Here is a 19742-nt window from a genome sequence, read left to right on the forward strand (position 1 = left end):
ATTGTCTGCAGCCAACTACCCAGCCTTCAGGAGAACAGTGACCACGACAGCACAGAACCCCATCACAGCAACCTCTGCAAGACGTGCCAGAACATCGACACGGATGCCATCAGCTCACGTGAGAACACCATCCACCAGGTACACGGTACATACCCTTGCAACTCGGCCAACGTTGTCCACGTGATACGCTGCAGGAAAGGATGTCCTGAGGCATGGTACATTGGGGAGACCATGCAGGCGCTACGACAATGGATGAATGAACACCGCTCGACAATCACCAGGGGCAAGAGTGTTCTCTTCCTGTTGGGCAACACTTCAGCGGTCACGGGCATTCGGCCTCTGATCTTTGGGTAAGCGTTCTCCAGGGCGGCCTTAACGACACATGACAACGCGGAGTCGCTGAGCAGAGACTGATAGTCAAATTCCACACGCATGAGGACGGCCTCAATCGGGATCTTGGGTTCATGTCACACCATCTGTAACCCCCACGACTTGCCTGGGTTTGCAAAATCTCACTAACTGTCCTGTCTGAAGACAATACACATCTCTTTAACCTGTGCTTAACGCTCTCTCCACCCACATTGTCAGCACCTTTGAGACTTGACTACATGTAAAGACTCGCATTCCAACCATTATTTTGTAAATTGAGTTTGTATCTTTATATGCCCTGTTTGTGAACACATCTCCCACTCACCTGACGAAGGAGCAGCGAGCGCTCCGAAAGCTAGTGGCTTTTGCCACCAAATAAACCTGTTGGTCTTTAACCTGGTGTTGTGAGACTTCTTACTGTATTCTATGACCGAACCAGTTCTGCATCTACCTTGCCAGGTCACCTCTGATCCCATGCGACGTCACCTTCTGCACAAGTCTGCCATGAGGGACTTGTCAACGGCCTTACTGAAGTCCATGTACACAACATCCACTGCCCTACCCTCATCAATCATCTTCGTCACTTCCTCGAAAAACTCAATCAAGTTAATGAGACACGACCGCCCCACCACAGAACTATGTTGTCTCTCGCTAATACGTCCACTTATTTCCATGTGGGAGTAAATCCTGTCTCGAAGAATCCTCTCCAATCATTTCCCGACCACTGACGTAAGGCTCACAGGCCTGTAATTACCTGGAATACTCTTGATATCCTTCTCAAACAAAGGAACAACATGGGCTATTCTCCAATCGTCTGGGATCTCTTCGGGAGCCAGTGAGGATACAAAGATTTCTCTCAAGGCCCCAGCAATTTTCTCCTTTGACTTTCTCAAGATTCAGGGGTAAATCTCATTAGGCCCTGGGGTCTTGCCTACCTAAATATTTCCCAAGAACCCCAATACTTTCTCCTTTTTAATCTCAAAATTATTCAAACTATCTGCACACCCTTTCCCAGACTCATTATCCACCAAGTCCTTCTCTTTGGTGAATGCTGATGCAAAGTACTCATTTAATACCTCGCCCATTTCCTCCGGCTCCACGCACAGATTCCCTCCCCTGTCCTTGAGTGGGCCAACCCTTTCCATTGCTACCCTCTTGCTCTTTATATATGTATAGAAAGCCTTGGGATTTTCCTTAATCCTGCTGGCCAATGATTTTTCCTTTTAACCCTCCTTACTCCTTGCTTACGTTTCTTTCCACTTTCCTTGTGTTCCACACTTGCTTCGTGCCTTGCCAGCCTCCTAGCCCCGACAAATGCTTGCTTGTTCTCGTTGGCTAGGCTCACAATATCTCTCGTAGTCCAAATTTGCCAAAACTTTCCATTCTTATCGTTCATCCTTACAGCAATGTGCCAGTCCTGAATCCCTATCAACTTACATTTGAAAGCCTCCCACATGCCAAGAGTTGATTTGCCCTCAAATATCTGCCCCAATCTACATTCTTCAGTTCCTGCCTAATATTGTTGTAATTAGCCTTCCCCCAATTTAGCACCCTAACTTGAGGACCACACTTCTCTTGTTCCATCAGTACCTTAAATCTTACTGAATTGTGGTCACTGTTCCAGAACTGCTCCCCCACTGAAACGTCGACTAGCTGGCCGGGCTCATTCCCCAATACAAGGTCAAGTACTTGCTAGTTGGACTCTTTACATACTGTTTCAAGAAGCCCTCCTGGATGCTGCTTACAAACCTTGCGCCATCCACGCCCTTAGCACTAAGTGAGTCCCAGTCAATATAGGGTGTGTTAAAATCTCCCACCACAAAACCATGTTACTTTGACACCTTGCCAAATTCTGGCTACATATTTGTTCTTCTATCTCCCGCTGGCTGTTGGGCGCCCTATAGTAAACACGAACATTGTGACTACACCCTTCCTATTCCTGAGCTCTACCCATATTGCCTCGCTGTATGGGCCTCCGAGCTGTCCTCCCACCATACAGCTGTGAGTTTCTCCTTAATCCTTAACTGTTCCACCCCTTTGACGTCTCCCTCGAACCAGCCTGATATGCTCAACGTTAAGCTGCCAATCCTGTCCTTCCCTTAACCAAGTCTCTGTAACAGCAACAACATCATAGTTCCAAGTACTAATCCAAACCCTACGTTCATCTGCTTTAACTGTTACACTTCTTGCATTGAAACAAATGCATTTCAGTCACCTCTTTCATGAGCAACCACACCCTGACAGCCCTTTCTCTGAGTCTTACTGGCCCTACTCTCTGGTTCCCCTTCAGTTAATTCACCTTTGCTTTGGTTCCCACTCCCCTGCCAAATTAGATAAATCCTCCCGTGTGACATGAGCAAACCTCTCGGCCATAATATTTATGCCCTTCCAGTTTCGATGCACCCCATCCTTCTTGTAGAGGTCCCACCTGCCCCAGAAGCGATCCCAATGGTCCAGATATCTGAAACCCTACCTCCTACACCAGCTGTTCAGCCACGTGTTGAGCTGTACTATCTTCCTATTTCTAGCCTCACTGGCAGGTGGCATAGGAGTCATCCTGAGATTACAACCCGAGAGGTACTGCTTTTTAACTTTCGACTAAACTCCCTACACTGCTGCTGCAGGACCTCATCACTCTTCCTACCTATATCGTCAGTACGAATGTGTACCACAACCACAGGCTGTTCACACTCTCCCTTCAGAATACTTTCTGCCCGTTCAGAGACATCCTGGACCCTGGCACCAGGGAGACAAGATACCATGCTGGAGTCTCTTTCACGTCCAAATCAAAATCATTTAAAAATCGTTTCAAATCATTTGGAAAACACATAAATTGTCAACATCACTCCTCTGTCCCTAACAGGCCCATCACCCGTGGCTCCTCCCAATCACCCCAACACCCATCACTCCTGGGTTCTGCACCATCCTGCATCCCACCACGCACCCCAGGATCCCTTATCACTCGAGACTCTCTCCATCACCTCTGGCTCCCTGTGTCATTCCTGACTCACCTTTTTCCACGCACCCTGATTATATTTCATCTAAGATTCCTTCCATTGTGTCACAGACGTGCCCATTTGTTCTATCAGGTCTGATTACATTAATACATTACAGCATGCAGAAGCACATCTCAATAACCCCTCAATCAAACTGGTAATTTTGCAGCAGCATGATGTATGATCTCATTGTTTATTTCCCTTCCTTACAGTGAACTTAGTCACCATTGTGATCCTCATTCGCAAAAACTGTGGTCTCTCCAGATGTGTCACTCGTTATCTGGTGGCCATGTCATTGGCGGATCTACTGTTTACTATCCTCGACCTGATATTGAGACACATTCCGATTGTTTTTGATGAACAGTTTCATTTCCTGAAATTCATCCCCGTGTGTAATATCCACGCCGTCCTGCTTTATGCAGCCACTGACTGTTCTGTCTGGTTCACCGTCACTTTCACGTTTGATCGATTTGTGGCCATTTGTTGCCAGAAGCTGAAAAATAAATATTGCAGTGAGAAAACGGCATCTGTAGTCTTGGGAACAGTGACTGCGCTGAGCTGCTTAAAGAATATTTTCTGGTATTTTATGGTAACACGTCAGTATGTATTAATGAACGACCCTTGGTTTTGTAATTACTCATTTGATGTCCTGTTTTCTCCAGTTTGGGGAGCAATTGTGTTCCTCCATTACATTCTAACCCCATGTATCCCATTTGTTCTGATTCTGCTGCTCAATGTTCTCACCGTCAGACACATTTTAGTGACGAGCAGAGCCCGCACAAGACTCCGGGCTCACTGCAATGGGGAGAGTCTCAGAGACCCAGAAATGGAAAGTCGAAGGAAGTCCATCATTTTACTGTTTGTTATTTCAGCCAATTTCATCCTGTTATGGTCAACGTTAATGATTGATACTTTATCTTTCCAGATGTGCTGGTTGGGGTATCCATCTCCATACAGTGCGATTTTTGTTGGGGACTTGGGCTTCATGCTGCAGCTCCTGAGTTGCTGCACAAATACCTTTATTTATGCGGTCACCCAGACTAAGTTCAGGGAGCAGTTGTGGAATGTGATGAAATATCCCTTTACTCAATGTCATTAAGGGAAGAACTAAACCACTGAGAGTTTCCAGATTTTTTTTTCCATTTTCATTTACATTTCCTGAAAGGGGAGGGTACAGACAGGACAGGATCTCCATAGATTCATACAGTTGTACAGTGCAGAATCGGTCCATCAAGTCTGCACCCACAATAACTACCACTCAAGTCGCATCACTTACATGCTCTTGCACTTGTCCCATATCCTTGACTGTTATGATGTTTCATGTTCTCATCCAAATACTTTTTAATGGTTGTAAGATTTCCTGCCTCCATTACCTTCACAGGCAGTGCATTCCAGATTCATCCACTGAGTATTTTTTTTTCAAATCCCCTCTGAATCCCCTGCTCCTTGCCCAAAAACTACGCCCCTTGTGATTGATCCACAACCAAGGGGAATAGCTGCTTCCCATTCAGCATGTCCATACCTCTCATAATCTTATTTACCTCAATCATGTCTCCTCGGCCACCTCTGTTCTAGAACAAAATAACAATCCAAGCCTATCCAGTCTCCCTTTATTGCTCAAATGCTCCATTCTATGCAAAAGTGTGGTGGATATCCTCTGTACCAGTGGAATCACATCCTTCCTATTGTGAGATGACCAGAACTGTACGCAATATCCCTGCCGTGGCCTAACCAGTGTTCTGTACAGCTCCAACATTATCCTTGCTCCTCTACTCTCTGCCAAAACTGTTAAAAGCAAGTGTCTGTATGTGTTCCTAAATATCATATTCAACTGCTCTGCGGCCTTGACGGATCTATGAATAATTACCCCAAGAACCCTCTATTCCTCTGAGCCTCCTCATGTCCTGCCATTCATTAAATACTCCCTTGTCTTGTTACTTCTCCCAAAGTGCATCAGCTCGCACTTATCAGGATTAAATACCATCTGCCACTGCTCTGCCATCTGACCAACCCATCTATATCTTCCTGACAACTACAGCCTTTTTCTTTACTCTTAACCACCCCACCAACCTTGCTTATCATTCCTCTACATTATCATCTTATCATTTGTGTCGATAACAAACAATATGTGTCCCTGCACTGATCTTTGTGGCACGCCACTGGACACCAGCTTCCAGCCACTCAAGCAGCCTTCTTTGATGATACTTTGTTTATGATTTACGATTAGAGCTCCGAAAGCTTGTGTGGCTTTTGCTACCAAATAAACCTGTTGGACTTTAAGCTGGTGTTGTTAAACTTCTTACTACGATTACGAAGCCAGTTTTGGATCTGCATTGCAAAGTTTCCCTGAATTCCATGTCCTTTAAACTTGTCAATCATTTCCCCCATGTGGGTCCTTGTCAAAGGCTTTGCTAAAATCCATATAAACTACATTAATTGGACCCTTGCATTGGCTAGGTCAACTGTCCAATATCCATCTACCTTGTTCTGACTTGACAGCAAAACAATGACAATGATATATCACCTCTCCGGTTCACCCTTCCAGCTGCCCATTATCCCGCTGCTTCATTCTGATTGGACAGCAATCATCCAAACATCACCGTCTTGGAAAGTGGTTCTACAATTCCCACAGTGCAGCGGTGGGGGTGGCCTGAACAAGTGAGGTCACGTAGAGGGCACGAGGTAACTGAAGGGAAGTGAGGTCACAGAGGGCACCTCCATAAACATCTGGGGTTCAGAGTTAAGTGTTGCATTGTCAATTTGGAGTCAAAATGGGAATGCAGCTTGAAGGGGGACAAGAGGGTCATGCGGCTCCAGAATCAGTCTCAGCGAGAGAGAGGGAGGGAGGGAGAGATATCGAGCATAGAAATAAAGCAATAGGATCAGATACCTAGAGAGAGAGAAAGAAGGGGAGAGTTAGGTGGAGCGAGAGGGGCAGTGCGAGAGAGGGGGAAGGGAGGGCAGGGAGGGTTGCAGAGAGAGAGAAAGGGGGCAGAGAAGGAGGCAGATAGAGAGAAGGTGCAGTGAGAGAAAGAGGGCGCTGGGAATGAGGAGAGAGAGAAAGAGAGGGGGCAGAGGGAGAGTGGGAAGAGAGAGAGGTGCACTGACAGCGTGGGGCAGTGAGAGAGGTACAGAGAGAAGGTGGGGCAGTGAAAGCGTGGGACAGAGACATCATGGAGCAGAGTGAGTGGGAAAGATAGAGATTGGGGTAGAGTGAGAGGGGCAGAGAGAGAGAGGGGTAGAAAGATAGTAGTACACAGAAAGAGGGGGCAGAGACAGCAGGGGCATAAAGGGAGAAGCGGCAGAGATAGTGGGGAAAAATAGACACAAAAAAAGAACAAAGAGCAAAGAACAATACAGCACAGGAACAGGCCCTTCGGCCCTCCAAGCCTGCACCGATCATGTATTCCTAACTAGACCATCCGTTTGTATCCCTCTATTCCCAGTCTGTTCATGCGGCTATCTAGATAAGTCTTAAATGGTCCTAGCGTGTCTGCCTCAACCACCTTGCTTGGTAGTGCATTACAGGCCCCCACCACCCTCTGTGTAAAATACGTCCCCCCGCATATCTGTATTGAACCTTGCCCCCCTTATCTTGAACGTGTGACCCCTTGTGTTTGTCATTTCTGACCTGGGAAATAGCTTCCAACTGTTCGCCCTATCTATGCCCTTCATAATTTTATAAACTTCTATTAGGTCACCCCTCAACCTCCGTCTTTCCAGGGAGAACAACCCTAGTTTACTCAATCTCTCCTCATAGCTAATACCCTCCATACCAGGCAACATCTTGCTAAACCTTTCCTGCCCTCTCTCCAAAGCCTCCACGTCCTTCTGGTCGTGTGGTGACCAAAACTGGATGTAGTATTCCAAATGTGGCCTAACCAACGTTCTATATAACTGCAACATCATATCCCAACTTTGATACTCCATGCCCCGTCCAATAAAGGCAAGCATGCCATATGCGTTCTTCACCAACTTTTCCACCTGTGCTGCCACCTTTAAGGATCTGTGGACTTGCACACCAAGATCCCTCTGTGTGTCGATACTCCTGATGGTTCTGCCATTTATTGTATAGCTCCCCCCTGCATTAGATCTACCAAAATGCATCAATTCGCATTTGTCTGGATTAAATTCCATCTGCCATTTCTCTGCCCAGTTTTCCAGCCTATCTATATCCTGCTGTATTCTCTGACAATGTTCATCACTATCTGCAACTCCAGCAATCTTTGTGTCGTCCGCAAACTTACTAATTAGACCAGCTACATCTTCTTCCAAACATTTATATATATCACAAACAGCAGAGATCCCAGTACAGAGCCCTGCGGAACACCACTAGTCACAGACCTCCAATCAGAAAAAGACCTCTTCACTGCTACCCTCTGTCTTCTATGGCCAAGCCAGTTCTGTACCCATGTAGCTAGTTCACCTTTGATTCCGTGAGATTTAACCTTTTGCACCAGCCTGCCATGAGGGACCTTGTCAAATGCTTTACTAAAATCCACGTAGACGACATCCACGGCCCTTCCCTCGTCAGTCATTTTTGTCACCTCCTCAAAAAACTCAACCAAATTTGTGAGGCATGACCTCCCTCGCACAAAACCATGTTGTCTATTGCTAATGAGATTATTCAGTTCTAAATGTGTACAGATCCTATCTCTAAGAATCTTCTCCAACAATTTCCCTACCACGGACGTCAAGCTCACTGGCCTATGATTACCCAGGTTATCCTTGCTACCCTTCTTAAATAACGGGACCACATTTGCTATTCTCCAATCCTCTGGGACCTCACCTGTGTCCAATGAAGAAACTAAGATTTCTGTTAGAGGCCCAGCAATTTCATCTCTTGTCTCTCTCAGTAACTGGAAGTCCCTCCCTAACAGCACTGTGGGTGTACGTACACCTTAGGCATTGCAACAATTCAAGAAGGCACCCTTGGGATTGGGTTGACCATGGCCAAGGCAGCTACATACAGCCACATATTCTGTTATAATTGAAGGACTGCAGATTGAATGTGAGGCATTGTGGGACTGGACTATCTTGACCATATTCCTGTGACTGCCTGGAAACTCGTGTCTATTTTAGTTTATAATTGAGGATTTCTGGGAATAAGTTAAATGTGGAAATATTAAGCATAGCCTGGAGGAATTTGGAATAACTGAGAATTTTATCCCCAGATAAAGAACAATGATTTTGCCGGTGTTTGGGTGTAACGTGTTTGGGATTTTAAATCGCCAAAGACAAGATGTTGCCTCTAAAATCAGTCCTTGTAGGTTGGCTTAAAAAAGGTGAAGTTATAATGAAGGATCTTGGATCTTATTTTAATCAAGGAGTTGTGAGCTTGTAGTGCTCTGTCGCTTTAAGAAGCTATAGCTGCGAGAGAGAATGCTGAGGATTCATTGTTTGAAATTTACGAGCTGTGAGAATCTGTGTGTTTTGTTTGTTTTATGTGGATGTTTGTAGATGTGTTTTATCATTGTTTTGGGCTACATTTGTTAAGGTTTATCTTTCTGGGGAATTAACCTTACCTTGAGTCTTTAATTAAAGGCATTTTTGGAAGTTTCAAAACAGGATCACAAGAACGCTTAAGTAATTAATTTTGGTTATTGTTGTTGTAAAGCACATGCTAAGTTTCTCTGTTTGTGTATGGATGATATTTGTGGGTTGAACGCTTCAAGCTTTGAGGTTTTCTGTCTGTGATTTAAATCAAACAGATTTTTAAAAAAGGAAGTGTGATCAATAAAACTTTTTTTGTTCAGAAGTTATGAACCTGGAGCCATATTTACTGGCCAGAGACATGATTCCAGGATATTTTACTAATCATGTGGGAATTTTAATCCGGATACAATTCACCCATGTGAGAATGATAGTTTTAATTTGTAATGGTTATTTAAAATTTGACACATGTGAAATGATTCTGACCAATCCTGTGTTGGATTGATCTTGGGCTAAACCTCCTGTCAGGTCCAAAGATTTATTCCTGACGCAAGTAACACAATGAAAAGGAAAATTCTGGAATTGGAGACGAAAGAAAAGAGTTTAAAAAGAGAGAATATTAAATAGAAATGTTCCCAGACCGTGTGGTCATTAGATTAAAACAAAGGAAGGGTGCTGACGTCCATTTGAGAACTTTTAATCCACCCCATTTCTAACTAACGGAGTCCATGTACAAAGAAAGCCCAAGAAAGACCCCCCCCCCCCCCCAAGGGGGGTCTGGAAAGCATCATGATGAGGGCACCTGTCCATGAGATGATCACAAAGCCCCATAATGCCCAGATACTAATTTTATTGAACCTATAATGTATGTAATCTATCGCCATTCTGATGCACTGAGTTACTGTATAAGAATTGATGATATTCTGTGTTGGGTGGAGTTGCACATGGTCAGCCCCTGTGGCTTCTCCCCGCTGGCGTAACTCAATAAACTGTTTGTCGATTGAATCAGGCACAACACACTGGGTACATTCCCACTTCATCCTTAGGAGTGGCCTGATAGGCCGTGGTCCAGACTAAATGTGGCCTCTGGGGGGCCTTTCATGAATCACGTGTTTGGTCGTTGTAAATGTGCATTCAAAATGGTTGGAAGCACAGATCATGAGTAATATTCCAGCTCCTGTGACAATAGAGAAGCTCTGTCAAATTTTCACAAGCCCTGGGTTACCAGATTGGCTTGTTTCAGATAACGACACTCTGTTTACAAGTGAGGTGTTTCAGGAATTCCTGTAAAGGAATGGTCTACGCCATGTGCGTACTGCACCGTTTCATCTGGCTACAAATGATCTTCATGATGTGGAGATGCTGGCGCTGGACTGGGGTAAACACAGTAAGAAGTTTAACAACACCAGGTTAAAGTCCAACGGGTTTATTTGTTAGCAAAGGCATCTGTTAGCTAGTGGCATTTGCTAACAGATAAACCTGTTGGACTTTAACCTGGTGTTGTTAAACTTCTTACTGTACAAATGGTCTCACAGAAAGAGCTGTTCAAACTCTGAAGGAAGGATCAAAAAGAATGGAAGGCGATACTTTAAGAATAAGCTCTCAAGATTTTTGTTCCAGTTTCGCATCACACCACAATCCACAACCGGACTCTCTCCTTTGGAATTTTTAGGGAGAAGGTTGAAGTCTCATCTGGATCTGCTTCATCCAGATCTCAGAGCAAAAGTGAGCAGGAGGCAAGAGAAGCAGAAGGAGGGACACGACTACCGCGCCAAAGAGAGGCAGTTCAAACCGGGTGATCAGGTTTACATCAGAAACTTTGGGAGTAACCAAAGGTGGTTACCGGGAATAATTTTAAACCAAAGTGGTCCAGTATCTTGGGTGACGAGACCGTAAAACGGAAGAGTTGTTCGCAGACACCAAGACCATATTCGCTTGTGGTGTGACCCCGAGTCAGGAACAGTTTCAGAGTCAGCAACCATTACTGAGAACATGGCAGAGGGTCATGCTGCTGTGGACGTTCACCAGGAAGTGGTTCCTGTGTTTCCAGCTTTGCCAGTTGACTCTGCTGTGGGAGTGGAAGAGGAATGTTCATGTACAGATTCTCAAACTACCTCTTCACCTCCCATTCCAGAAACACCATGACAAGATTTACCAGTGGTATTGTACAGGTCGCAATGCAACCACAAAGCTCCTGACAGACTTCCGTGTCGTTAAAGACAATACTTTGTTGTATTTCTGTCCTGATGGGGGATTGAAATTTAAGGGGAGAAGTGTTACAGAGTGTTCTTCTCAGCCTCTCTCCCTTCTGAGCACGTGTGGGCTTTGGGCAGGGTTTCAGTCTGCAAATCCAGGCTGGTTCCAATGCTCCTGTTTCCTTTAGTTTGCCACGGTTTTTTAAACTTTGTTATTTATTTATATAAAGAACATCCTGCTTTTAACAATGCATTCAACTACCTTATTTGTGGACTGATGTTCCCACAATTGTAAAGCAGGAGATTAGTTAAATAGACAGCCTGAATTGAGAGACAATTAAAGAATAAATGATTCATTAATACAGATGTTCGGCTGGAAATGTAAATTTGAACACTAAAGTTCTTAACTTTTAGAATTATAAACATAAGAATGGTTAAAATGCTGCGGGAATTATAAGATATTGCCTTCTGATGCCAACAGAATAGAAAAAAACATAACAAGACTTGTTAGGGTGGCCCGGTGGCACACTGGTTAGCTCTGCTGCCTCAGCGCCAGAGACCTGGGTTTGATTCCCGGCTTGGGAGACTCTGTGGACGTAGCATGTTGTTCCCGTGTCTGCCTGGTTTTCTTCCGGGTGCTCTGGTTTTCTCCCACAGTCCGAAAGATGTGCTGGTTAGGGTGCATTGACCATGCTAAATTCTCCCTCAGTGTACCCGAACAGGTGCCAGAGTGCGGTGACTCGGGGATTTTCCCAGGAAATTCATTTATTAGTGTCACAAGTCGGCTTACATTACCATTGCAATGAAGTTACTCTGAAAATCCCAAGTTACCACACTCAGGCGCCTGTTCGGGTACACTGAGGGAGAATTTAGCACGGCCAGTGCACCTAACCAGCAGGTCTTTCGGGCTGTGGGAGGAAACCGGAGCACCCGGAGGAAACCCACGCAGACACGGGGACAATATGCAGACTCTGCAGACAGTGACCCAAGCTGGGAGTCGAACCCGGGTCCCTGGTGCTGTGAGGCAGCAGTGCAAACCACTGTGCCCTCCAGAGAGGTGTTGGGAGCTGCTGATTTTACAAGTTATCCATGTTTTCGGAGCCATCACTTCATGTCCTGGTCTGAGAAGGATGGAGAGAAGTCTGTTCATAACATATAGGAGCAGAATTAGACCATTCGGCCCATCGAGTCTGCTCCGTCATTCGATCAAGGCTGATATGCTCCTCATCCCCATGTTCCTGCTTCTCCCGATAACATTTCATAAGTTCATATGTTCAATTGTTAAAGCTAAAGTTTCTCCTTTCACTGTTAATCGATACTTTCCTTTTTTATCTTTGACTTGTTACATTTTTAATGGTTAATAAATTACTGAATCACCGTTTAAAGTATTCTTTCTAGCCACATGGTTAAGTCACTGGAACCTGGTGTGATTGACAGTTATGGAGTTATTGTAAACAAGAGAACCTCATAAATCTTAGTTCAAATAAATCAAAGTTCTCACAAATGGAATGCTATCCTTTATTCTGAGAGAAATTGAACAGAGAAGTAGATGTTCTGCTTCAGTTATACAGGACGTTACTGAAACTGCATCTTGAACACCGGGTGCAGTTTTTGTCTCCTATTAAACAAAGGATCGTAGGATCCCTGCAGTACAGACAGAGGCCATTCTGCCCATCGAGTCTGTACCAAACAGCATCCCACCCAGGCCCTATTCCCATAACCCCACACATTTACCCTGCTAATCCCCCTCACACAAGGGTCAATTTAGCAAGGCCAATCAACCTAACCCGCACACCTTTGGACCGTGGGAGGAAACTGGAGCACCCGCAGGAAACCCACGCAGACATGGGGATAATGTCCAAACTCCACACAGATAGTGAATCGGACCAGGGACCCAGGAATTGAACCTGGGTCCCTGGCGCTGTGAGGCAGCAGTGCTAACCACTGTGCCACCGTGCTGCCCCATTTTATAAATACAATGGAAGCAGTTAAGAAGAGGTTTACTAGATTGATTCCCATCCAGTAGTGTGAAATGTTAACTCTGTTTCTCTCTCCACAGATGCTGCCAGACCTGCTGCGTTTTTCCAGTTCTTTCTGTATTTATTTCAGATCTCACTGTAGTGGGGGGAAAAACACTATTTACTACCCAGGATAAAATAAATGTCCTTCATCAGCTTTTGTGGATCATTTCAGTGGAAATGTGCTCTCCTAGGCTCAAAGAGCATCAGCCCACTGGAAGCAAAGTTGAGAGACCGGCCAGTCCAGCAAAAAGAAATCCTTCGACCCTCCCACTTCACCAGCTGTCAGAATGAACATGGTTCAGTCCTGGATGTGATTAACAGCAGCAATAACAGCAGAATCCAACCCCTGTCATCACTTGTGAACTCGCTGGTGTCTCCGCAGACTGGATGACTGAGTGAATCCCTTCCCACACACAGAGCAGGTGAATGGTCTCTCCCCAGTGTGAACTCGCTGGTGTTCCTGCAGGTTGGATGATGTTCTAAATCTCTTCGTGCAGTGAGAGCAGCTGAACGGTCTCTCCTCAGTGTGAGTGCGCTGGTGGATCATCAGATCCCCAGAACGTTTGAAACTACTTCCACAGTCCGAGCATTTAAAGGGTCTCTCCTGGGTGTGAGTGAGATTGTGACTCAGCAGGCTGGATGAATGAGTGAATCCCTTCCCACACACAGAGCAGGTGAACGGTCTCTCCCTGGTGTGAATTCGCTGGTGCTCCCGCAGGTGGGATGATGTTCTAAATGTCTTTGTGCAGTGAGAGCAGCTGAACGGTCTCTCCTCAGTGTGAATCCGCTGGTGGATCGTCAGTTCCCGAGAGCTTTTGAAACCATTTCCACAGTCAGAGCATTTAAAGGGTTTCTCATTGCTGTGAGTGACTTTGTGTTTTGACAGATTGGATAACTGCATAAATCCTTTCCCACACACCAAGCAGATGAATGGTCTCTCTCCAGTGTGAACGCGCTGGTGTCTCTGCAGATCGGGTAAATGAGCGAATCCGTTCCCACACTCAAAGCACATGAACGCTCTTTCTCCAGTGTGAACCAGTCGATGTCGCTGCAGATGATATAACCGAGTGAATCCCTTCCCACACACAGAACAGGTGTACGGCTTCTCTCCAGTGTGAATACGTCGATGGGTTTGCAGCTCAGAGGGGGTTTTGCAACCCTTCCCACAGTCCCCACATTTCCACGGTTTCTCCATGTTGCAGGTATCCTTGTGTTGCTCCAGGTTTGACCATCAGTTGAAGTCTCACACAGAACAAGATTATAGTGCCCTGCTGTGATGGGGCAATATTTTTCCAGGCTCTGTAACTGGGAGGCTCTTTCCACAGTCAATGCATGGGAAAATCTCAGTTGATTTTGTGTGTGTGTGTGTGTGTGTGTGTGTGTGTCAGTCCTGTTCCAGTCACACTGATGTTTAAAGACTGCGAAAGCCAACAGAACAGAGAAACATTTCTCCTTCTGCATTCAAAGACCCAAGATATTCAGGTCCCGATGAATTGAGTGACTCTGTCAGATGTTGATGTGATGTTTGGTTTGAGATTTCGGTCTGTAAAATCCTCAACTTCTGATGTCCTGTAAAAGGAGTTTACAAAGGTTATCACTGACAGTACAGGATAGAAATTCAGAACAGACAATTCTAGTTTCTATGGAACATTATTTCCACTCTCATTCCCCAAGAACTGCAAATCTCCATCCCACACACTCTCCCTCCATTCTCACTCTGCTGTATCTAATATTCACCCTCTGATTGAGGCTGATTGATAGATCAAAGAACAAAGAACAAAGAACAAAGAACAATACAGCACAGGAACAGGCCCTTCGGCCCTCCAAGCCCGCGCCGCTCCCCGGTCCAGGATTGAATCCTGAATCCAGGATCCCCGCCCAATTTTCCAGCCTATCTACATACCAATATCCTATCCACCGAGCTGTCCCTCACAGCTACGATGCTTTGTTCATTACAACCTATTAACTTACCCCCACCCCCCCATTCCAGACCATGTGATCTCCAGGGAGAGGCGAAAACCCAGAGTGAAAAACCCCAGGGCCAATATGGGGAAAAGAAAATCTGGGAAATTCCTCTCCGACCCCCTGAGGCGATCGAAACGAGTCCTGGAGATCACAATGGCCCCGATCGGAAAATGCTTCCCAACCCTAGTCATTTCCACTTCCACGAACACCATATGAATCCCCTGCCCCCGAGACAGGTTCCCAACTATCCGCAGTCTCACTCTGTACTGGCACCAGTAAGATGATCGTAGAATGAAGCCTTGAAACGAGAAACCAGGAACAATTAGCCCGCGCCGCTCCCTGGTCCAAACTAGATCACTCTTTTGTATCCCTCCATTCCCACTCCGTTCATATAGCTGTCTAGATAAGTCTTAAACGTTCCCAGTGTGTCCGCCTCCACCACCTTGCCCGGCAACACATTCCAGGCCCCCACGACCCTCTGTGTGAAATATGTCCTTCTGATATCTGTGTTAAACCTCCCCCCCTTCACCTTGAACCTATGACCCCTCGTGAACGTCACCACCGACCCGGGGAAAAGCTTCCCACCGTTCACCCTATCTATGCCTTTCATAATTTTATACACCTCTATTAAGTCTCCCCTCATCCTCCGTCTTTCCAAGGAGAACAACCCCAGTTTCCCCAATCTCTCCTCATAACCAAGCCCCTCCATACCAGGCAACATCCTGGTAAACCTCCTCTGTACTCTCTCCAAAGCCTCCACGTCCTTCTGGTAGTGTGGCGACCAGAACTGGACGCAGTATTCCAAATGCGGCCGAACCAACGTTCTATACATCTGCAACATCAGACCCCAACTTTTATACTCTATGCCCCGTCCTATAAAGGCAAGCATGCCATATGCCTTCTTCACCACCTTCTCCACCTGTGACGTCACCTTCAAAGATCTGTGGACTTGCACACCCAGGTCCCTCTGCGTCTCTACACCCTTTATGGTTCTTCCATTTATCGTGTAGCTCCTCCCTACATTATTCCCACCAAAATGCATCACTTCGCATTTATCAGGATTGAACTCCATCTGCCATTTCCTTGCCCAAATTTCCAGCCTATCTATATCCTTCTGTAGCCTCTGACAATGTTCCTCACTATCTGCAAGTCCTGCCAGTTTTGTGTCGTCCGCAAACTTACTGATCACCCCAGTTACTCCTTCTTCCAGATCATTTATATAAATCACAAACAGCAGAGGTCCCAATACAGAGCCCTGCGGTACACCACTAGTCACAGGCCTCCAGCCGGAAAAAGACCCTTCCACTACCACCCTCTGTCTTCTATGACCAAGCCAGTTCTCCACCCATCTAGCCACCTCCCCCTTTATCCCATGGCATCCAACCTTTTTCACTAGCCTACCATGAGGGACTTTGTCAAACGCTTTACTAAAGTCCATATAGACAACATCCACGGCCCTTCCTTCGTCAACCATTTTGGTCACTTCTTCAAAAAACACCACCAGGTTCGTGAGGCATGACCTCCCTCTCACAAAACCATGTTGACTATCGTTAATGAGTTTATTCCTTTCTAAATGCGCATACATCCTATCTTTAAGAATCTTCTCCAACAACTTCCCCACCACGGACGTCAAGCTCACCGGCCTATAATTACCCGGGTTATCCTTCCTACCCTTCTTAAATAACGGGACCACATTGGCTATCCTCCAATCCTCTGGGACCTCACCTGTGTCCAGTGACGAGACAAAGATTTGCGTCAGAGGCCCAACGATTTCACCTCTCGTCTCCCTGAGCAGCCTTGGATAGATTCCATCAGGCCCTGGGGATTTGTCAGTCTTTATATTCTCTAACAAACCTAACACTTCCTCCTTTGTAATGGAGATTTTCTCCAACGGTTCAACACTCCCCTCCGAGACACTCCCAGTCAACACATCCCTCTCCTTAGTGAATACCGACGCAAAGTATTCATTTAGGATCTCCCCTACCTCTTTGGGCTCCAAGCATAAGTCCCCACTTTTGTCCCTGAGAGGTCCGATTTTTTCCCTTACAACCCTTTTGTTCCTAACGTATGAATAAAATGCCTTGGGATTCTCCTTAATCCTGTCTGCCAAGAACATTTCGTGACCCCTTTTTGCTCTTCTAATTCCCCGTTTGAGTATTTTCCTACTTTCATTATACTCCTCCAGAGCTCCCTCCATGCTCACTGCTTCCTGTCCTGGACACAGAGAGCTGGAAATCTCCATGCAGGCTGCCAGACAGATATATGTCTATCTGACTGGACTAACAATGTGTGGAACATACCAACTGGATTCACTTCCTTTCCCTTCAGTTGCTGCAAGTCCCCAATTTCCCCCAGAATGAGAAAAGAAATGGAAAGGGGGAGAAAAGAAAAAGTGTTTTACTCACAGATGTTGGCCTTTTTTAAGGTCAAACCAAAGAAACAAACTCAAGTTAAATCAGGACAAAGTAAAAGGGGCAGCTCCCCAAAAGGAGGGGGAGCAGCCCGAACAAAAATCAAAGTACAAAGGAAACTTAAAAACATCAAATCATAATGTGATTATTAGGGTCGATAATGCACCCCAACCCCTGCGGTGCCCAACGGGGGCGGAAGGCGTCAAGCGCACCCATGGACATCGCATGTTCCCTCTCCAGGGACACCTGGCTGCGAACATAGCCGCGGTAGAGGGGCAGACAGTCCGGGTGGACAGCCCCCTCGATCGCCTGCTGCCTGGAGCGATAAATGGCGCGCTTTGCCAGGCCCAGGAGCAGGTTCACAAGGAGGTCGCCATCCCGACCCGCCCCTCTCTGCGTGGGTTTCCTCCGGGTGCTCCGGTTTCCTCCCACAGTCCAAAGATATGTGGGTTAGGTTGATTGCTATGCTAAATAAATTGCCCCTTAGTGTCCTGGGATGCGTAGATTAGAGGGATTAGCGGGTAAAATATGTAGGGATATGGGGGTAGGGCCTGGGTGGGATTGTGGTCGGTGTAGACTCGATGGGCCGAATGGCCTCTTTCTGTGCTGTAGGGTTTCTATGATTCAGAACAGAGACTTCCCCGGGAATTATAGACCGGTGAGTCTCACTTCTGTTGTCGGCAAGATGTTGGAAAAAATTATAAGGGATAGGATTTATAGTTATTTGGAGAGTAATGAATTGATAGGTGATAGTCAGCATGGTTTTGTGGCAGGTAGGTCGTGCCTTACTAACCTTATTGAGTTTTTTGAGAAAGTGACCAAGGAGGTGGATGGGGGCAAGGCAGTGGACGTGGTATATATGGATTTTAGTAAGGCGTTTGATAAGGTTCACCATGGTAGGCTTCTGCAGAAAATGCAGATGTATGGGATTGGGGGTGATCTAGGAAATTGGATCAGGAATTGGCTAGCGGATAGGAAACAGAGGGTGGTGGTTGATAGTAAATATTCATCATGGAGTGCGGTTACAAGTGGTGTACCTCAGGGATCTGTTTTGGGGCCACTGCTGTTTGTAATATTTATTAATGATCTGGATGAGGGTATAGTTGGGTGGATTAGCAAATTTGCTGATGACACCAAAGTCGGTGGTGTGGTAGACAGTGAGGAAGGGTGTCGTAGTTTGCAGGAAGACTTAGACAGGTTGCAAAGTTGGGCCGAGAGGTGGCGGATGGAGTTTAATGCGGAGAAGTGTGAGGTAATTCACTTTGGTAGGAATAACAGATGTGTTGAGTATAGGGCTAACGGGAGGACTTTGAATAGTGTGGAGGAGCAGAGGGATCTAGGTGTATGTGTGCATAGATCCCTGAAAGTTGGGAATCAAGTAGATAAGGTTGTTAAGAAGGCATATGGTGTCTTGGCGTTTATTGGTAGGGGGATTGAGTTTAGGAGTCGTAGCGTTATGTTGCAACTGTACACAACTCTGGTGCGGCCGCACTTGGAGTACTGTGTGCAGTTCTGGTCCCCACATTACAGGAAGGATGTGGAGGCTTTGGAGAGGGTGCAGAGGAGGTTTACCAGGATGTTGCCTGGTATGGAGGGGAGATCCTATGAGGAGAGGCTGAGGGATTTGGGATTGTTTTCGCTGGAAAGGCGGCGGCTAAGAGGGGATCTTATTGAAACATATAAGATGATTAGAGGTTTAGATAGGGTGGATAGTGATAGCCTTTTTCCTCTGATGGAGAAATCCAGCACGAGGGGGCATGGCTTTAAATTGAGGGGGGGTAGTTATAGAACCGATGTCAGGGGTAGGTTCTTTACCCAGAGGGTGGTGAGGGATTGAAATGCCCTGCCAGCATCAGTAGTAAATGCGCCTAGTTTGGGGGCGTTTAAGAGATCCGTAGATAGGTTCATGGACGAAAAGAAATTGGTTTAGGTTGGAGGGTCACAGTTTTTTTTTTTAACTGGTCGGTGCAACATCGTGGGCCGAAGGGCCTGTTCTGCGCTGTAATGTTCTATGTTCTATGTTCTATTGTCCCTCTGAAGATAGAGGTTCTGAACCAGCCCCTGAAATCACGCCCATTGTGACCCGCCACCGACAGCAGCGCATGCGCTCCGTCTCCGCTGAAACAAGATGGCGGCCGATAACCGGGGCCTGTTCCCGGGATAAAAGCCTGGGAGCTGTAAACCCGGGACCTGCAGGGTCTTATTCGGGCCGTGCAGCCTACAGCGGGTGTTTGTGAAGCCATAGCTCCCTCCCTACCCCTACTCCCGGCTCCATTTCTCCCGCAGCCCCACCGACTCACCCGTTGAAAAAAGCCGCTCCCGCATTCATAGGGCTCTGGGCAAAGTGACACT

The 19742-nt window shown here is 46.3% G+C and overlaps 1 protein-coding gene across 1 annotated transcript; it reads right to left on the bottom strand.

Annotated features, from left to right (window-relative positions):
• Positions 1-12497: 12497 nt before the first annotated feature.
• On the bottom strand, positions 12498-19742 carry LOC144487517 (uncharacterized). Its single transcript, XM_078205602.1, has 2 exons — positions 19691-19742; positions 12498-14583 (listed from the first exon to the last, which is right to left on the bottom strand). Exon 2 carries the CDS (start codon positions 14207-14209, stop codon positions 13367-13369), a length of 843 nt encoding a protein of 280 aa, XP_078061728.1. The 5' UTR covers positions 14210-14583; positions 19691-19742; the 3' UTR covers positions 12498-13366.

The sequence above is a fragment of the Mustelus asterias genome, unplaced genomic scaffold (genome assembly GCF_964213995.1).
Source record: "Mustelus asterias unplaced genomic scaffold, sMusAst1.hap1.1 HAP1_SCAFFOLD_840, whole genome shotgun sequence".
Classification (NCBI taxonomy): domain Eukaryota; kingdom Metazoa; phylum Chordata; class Chondrichthyes; order Carcharhiniformes; family Triakidae; genus Mustelus; species Mustelus asterias.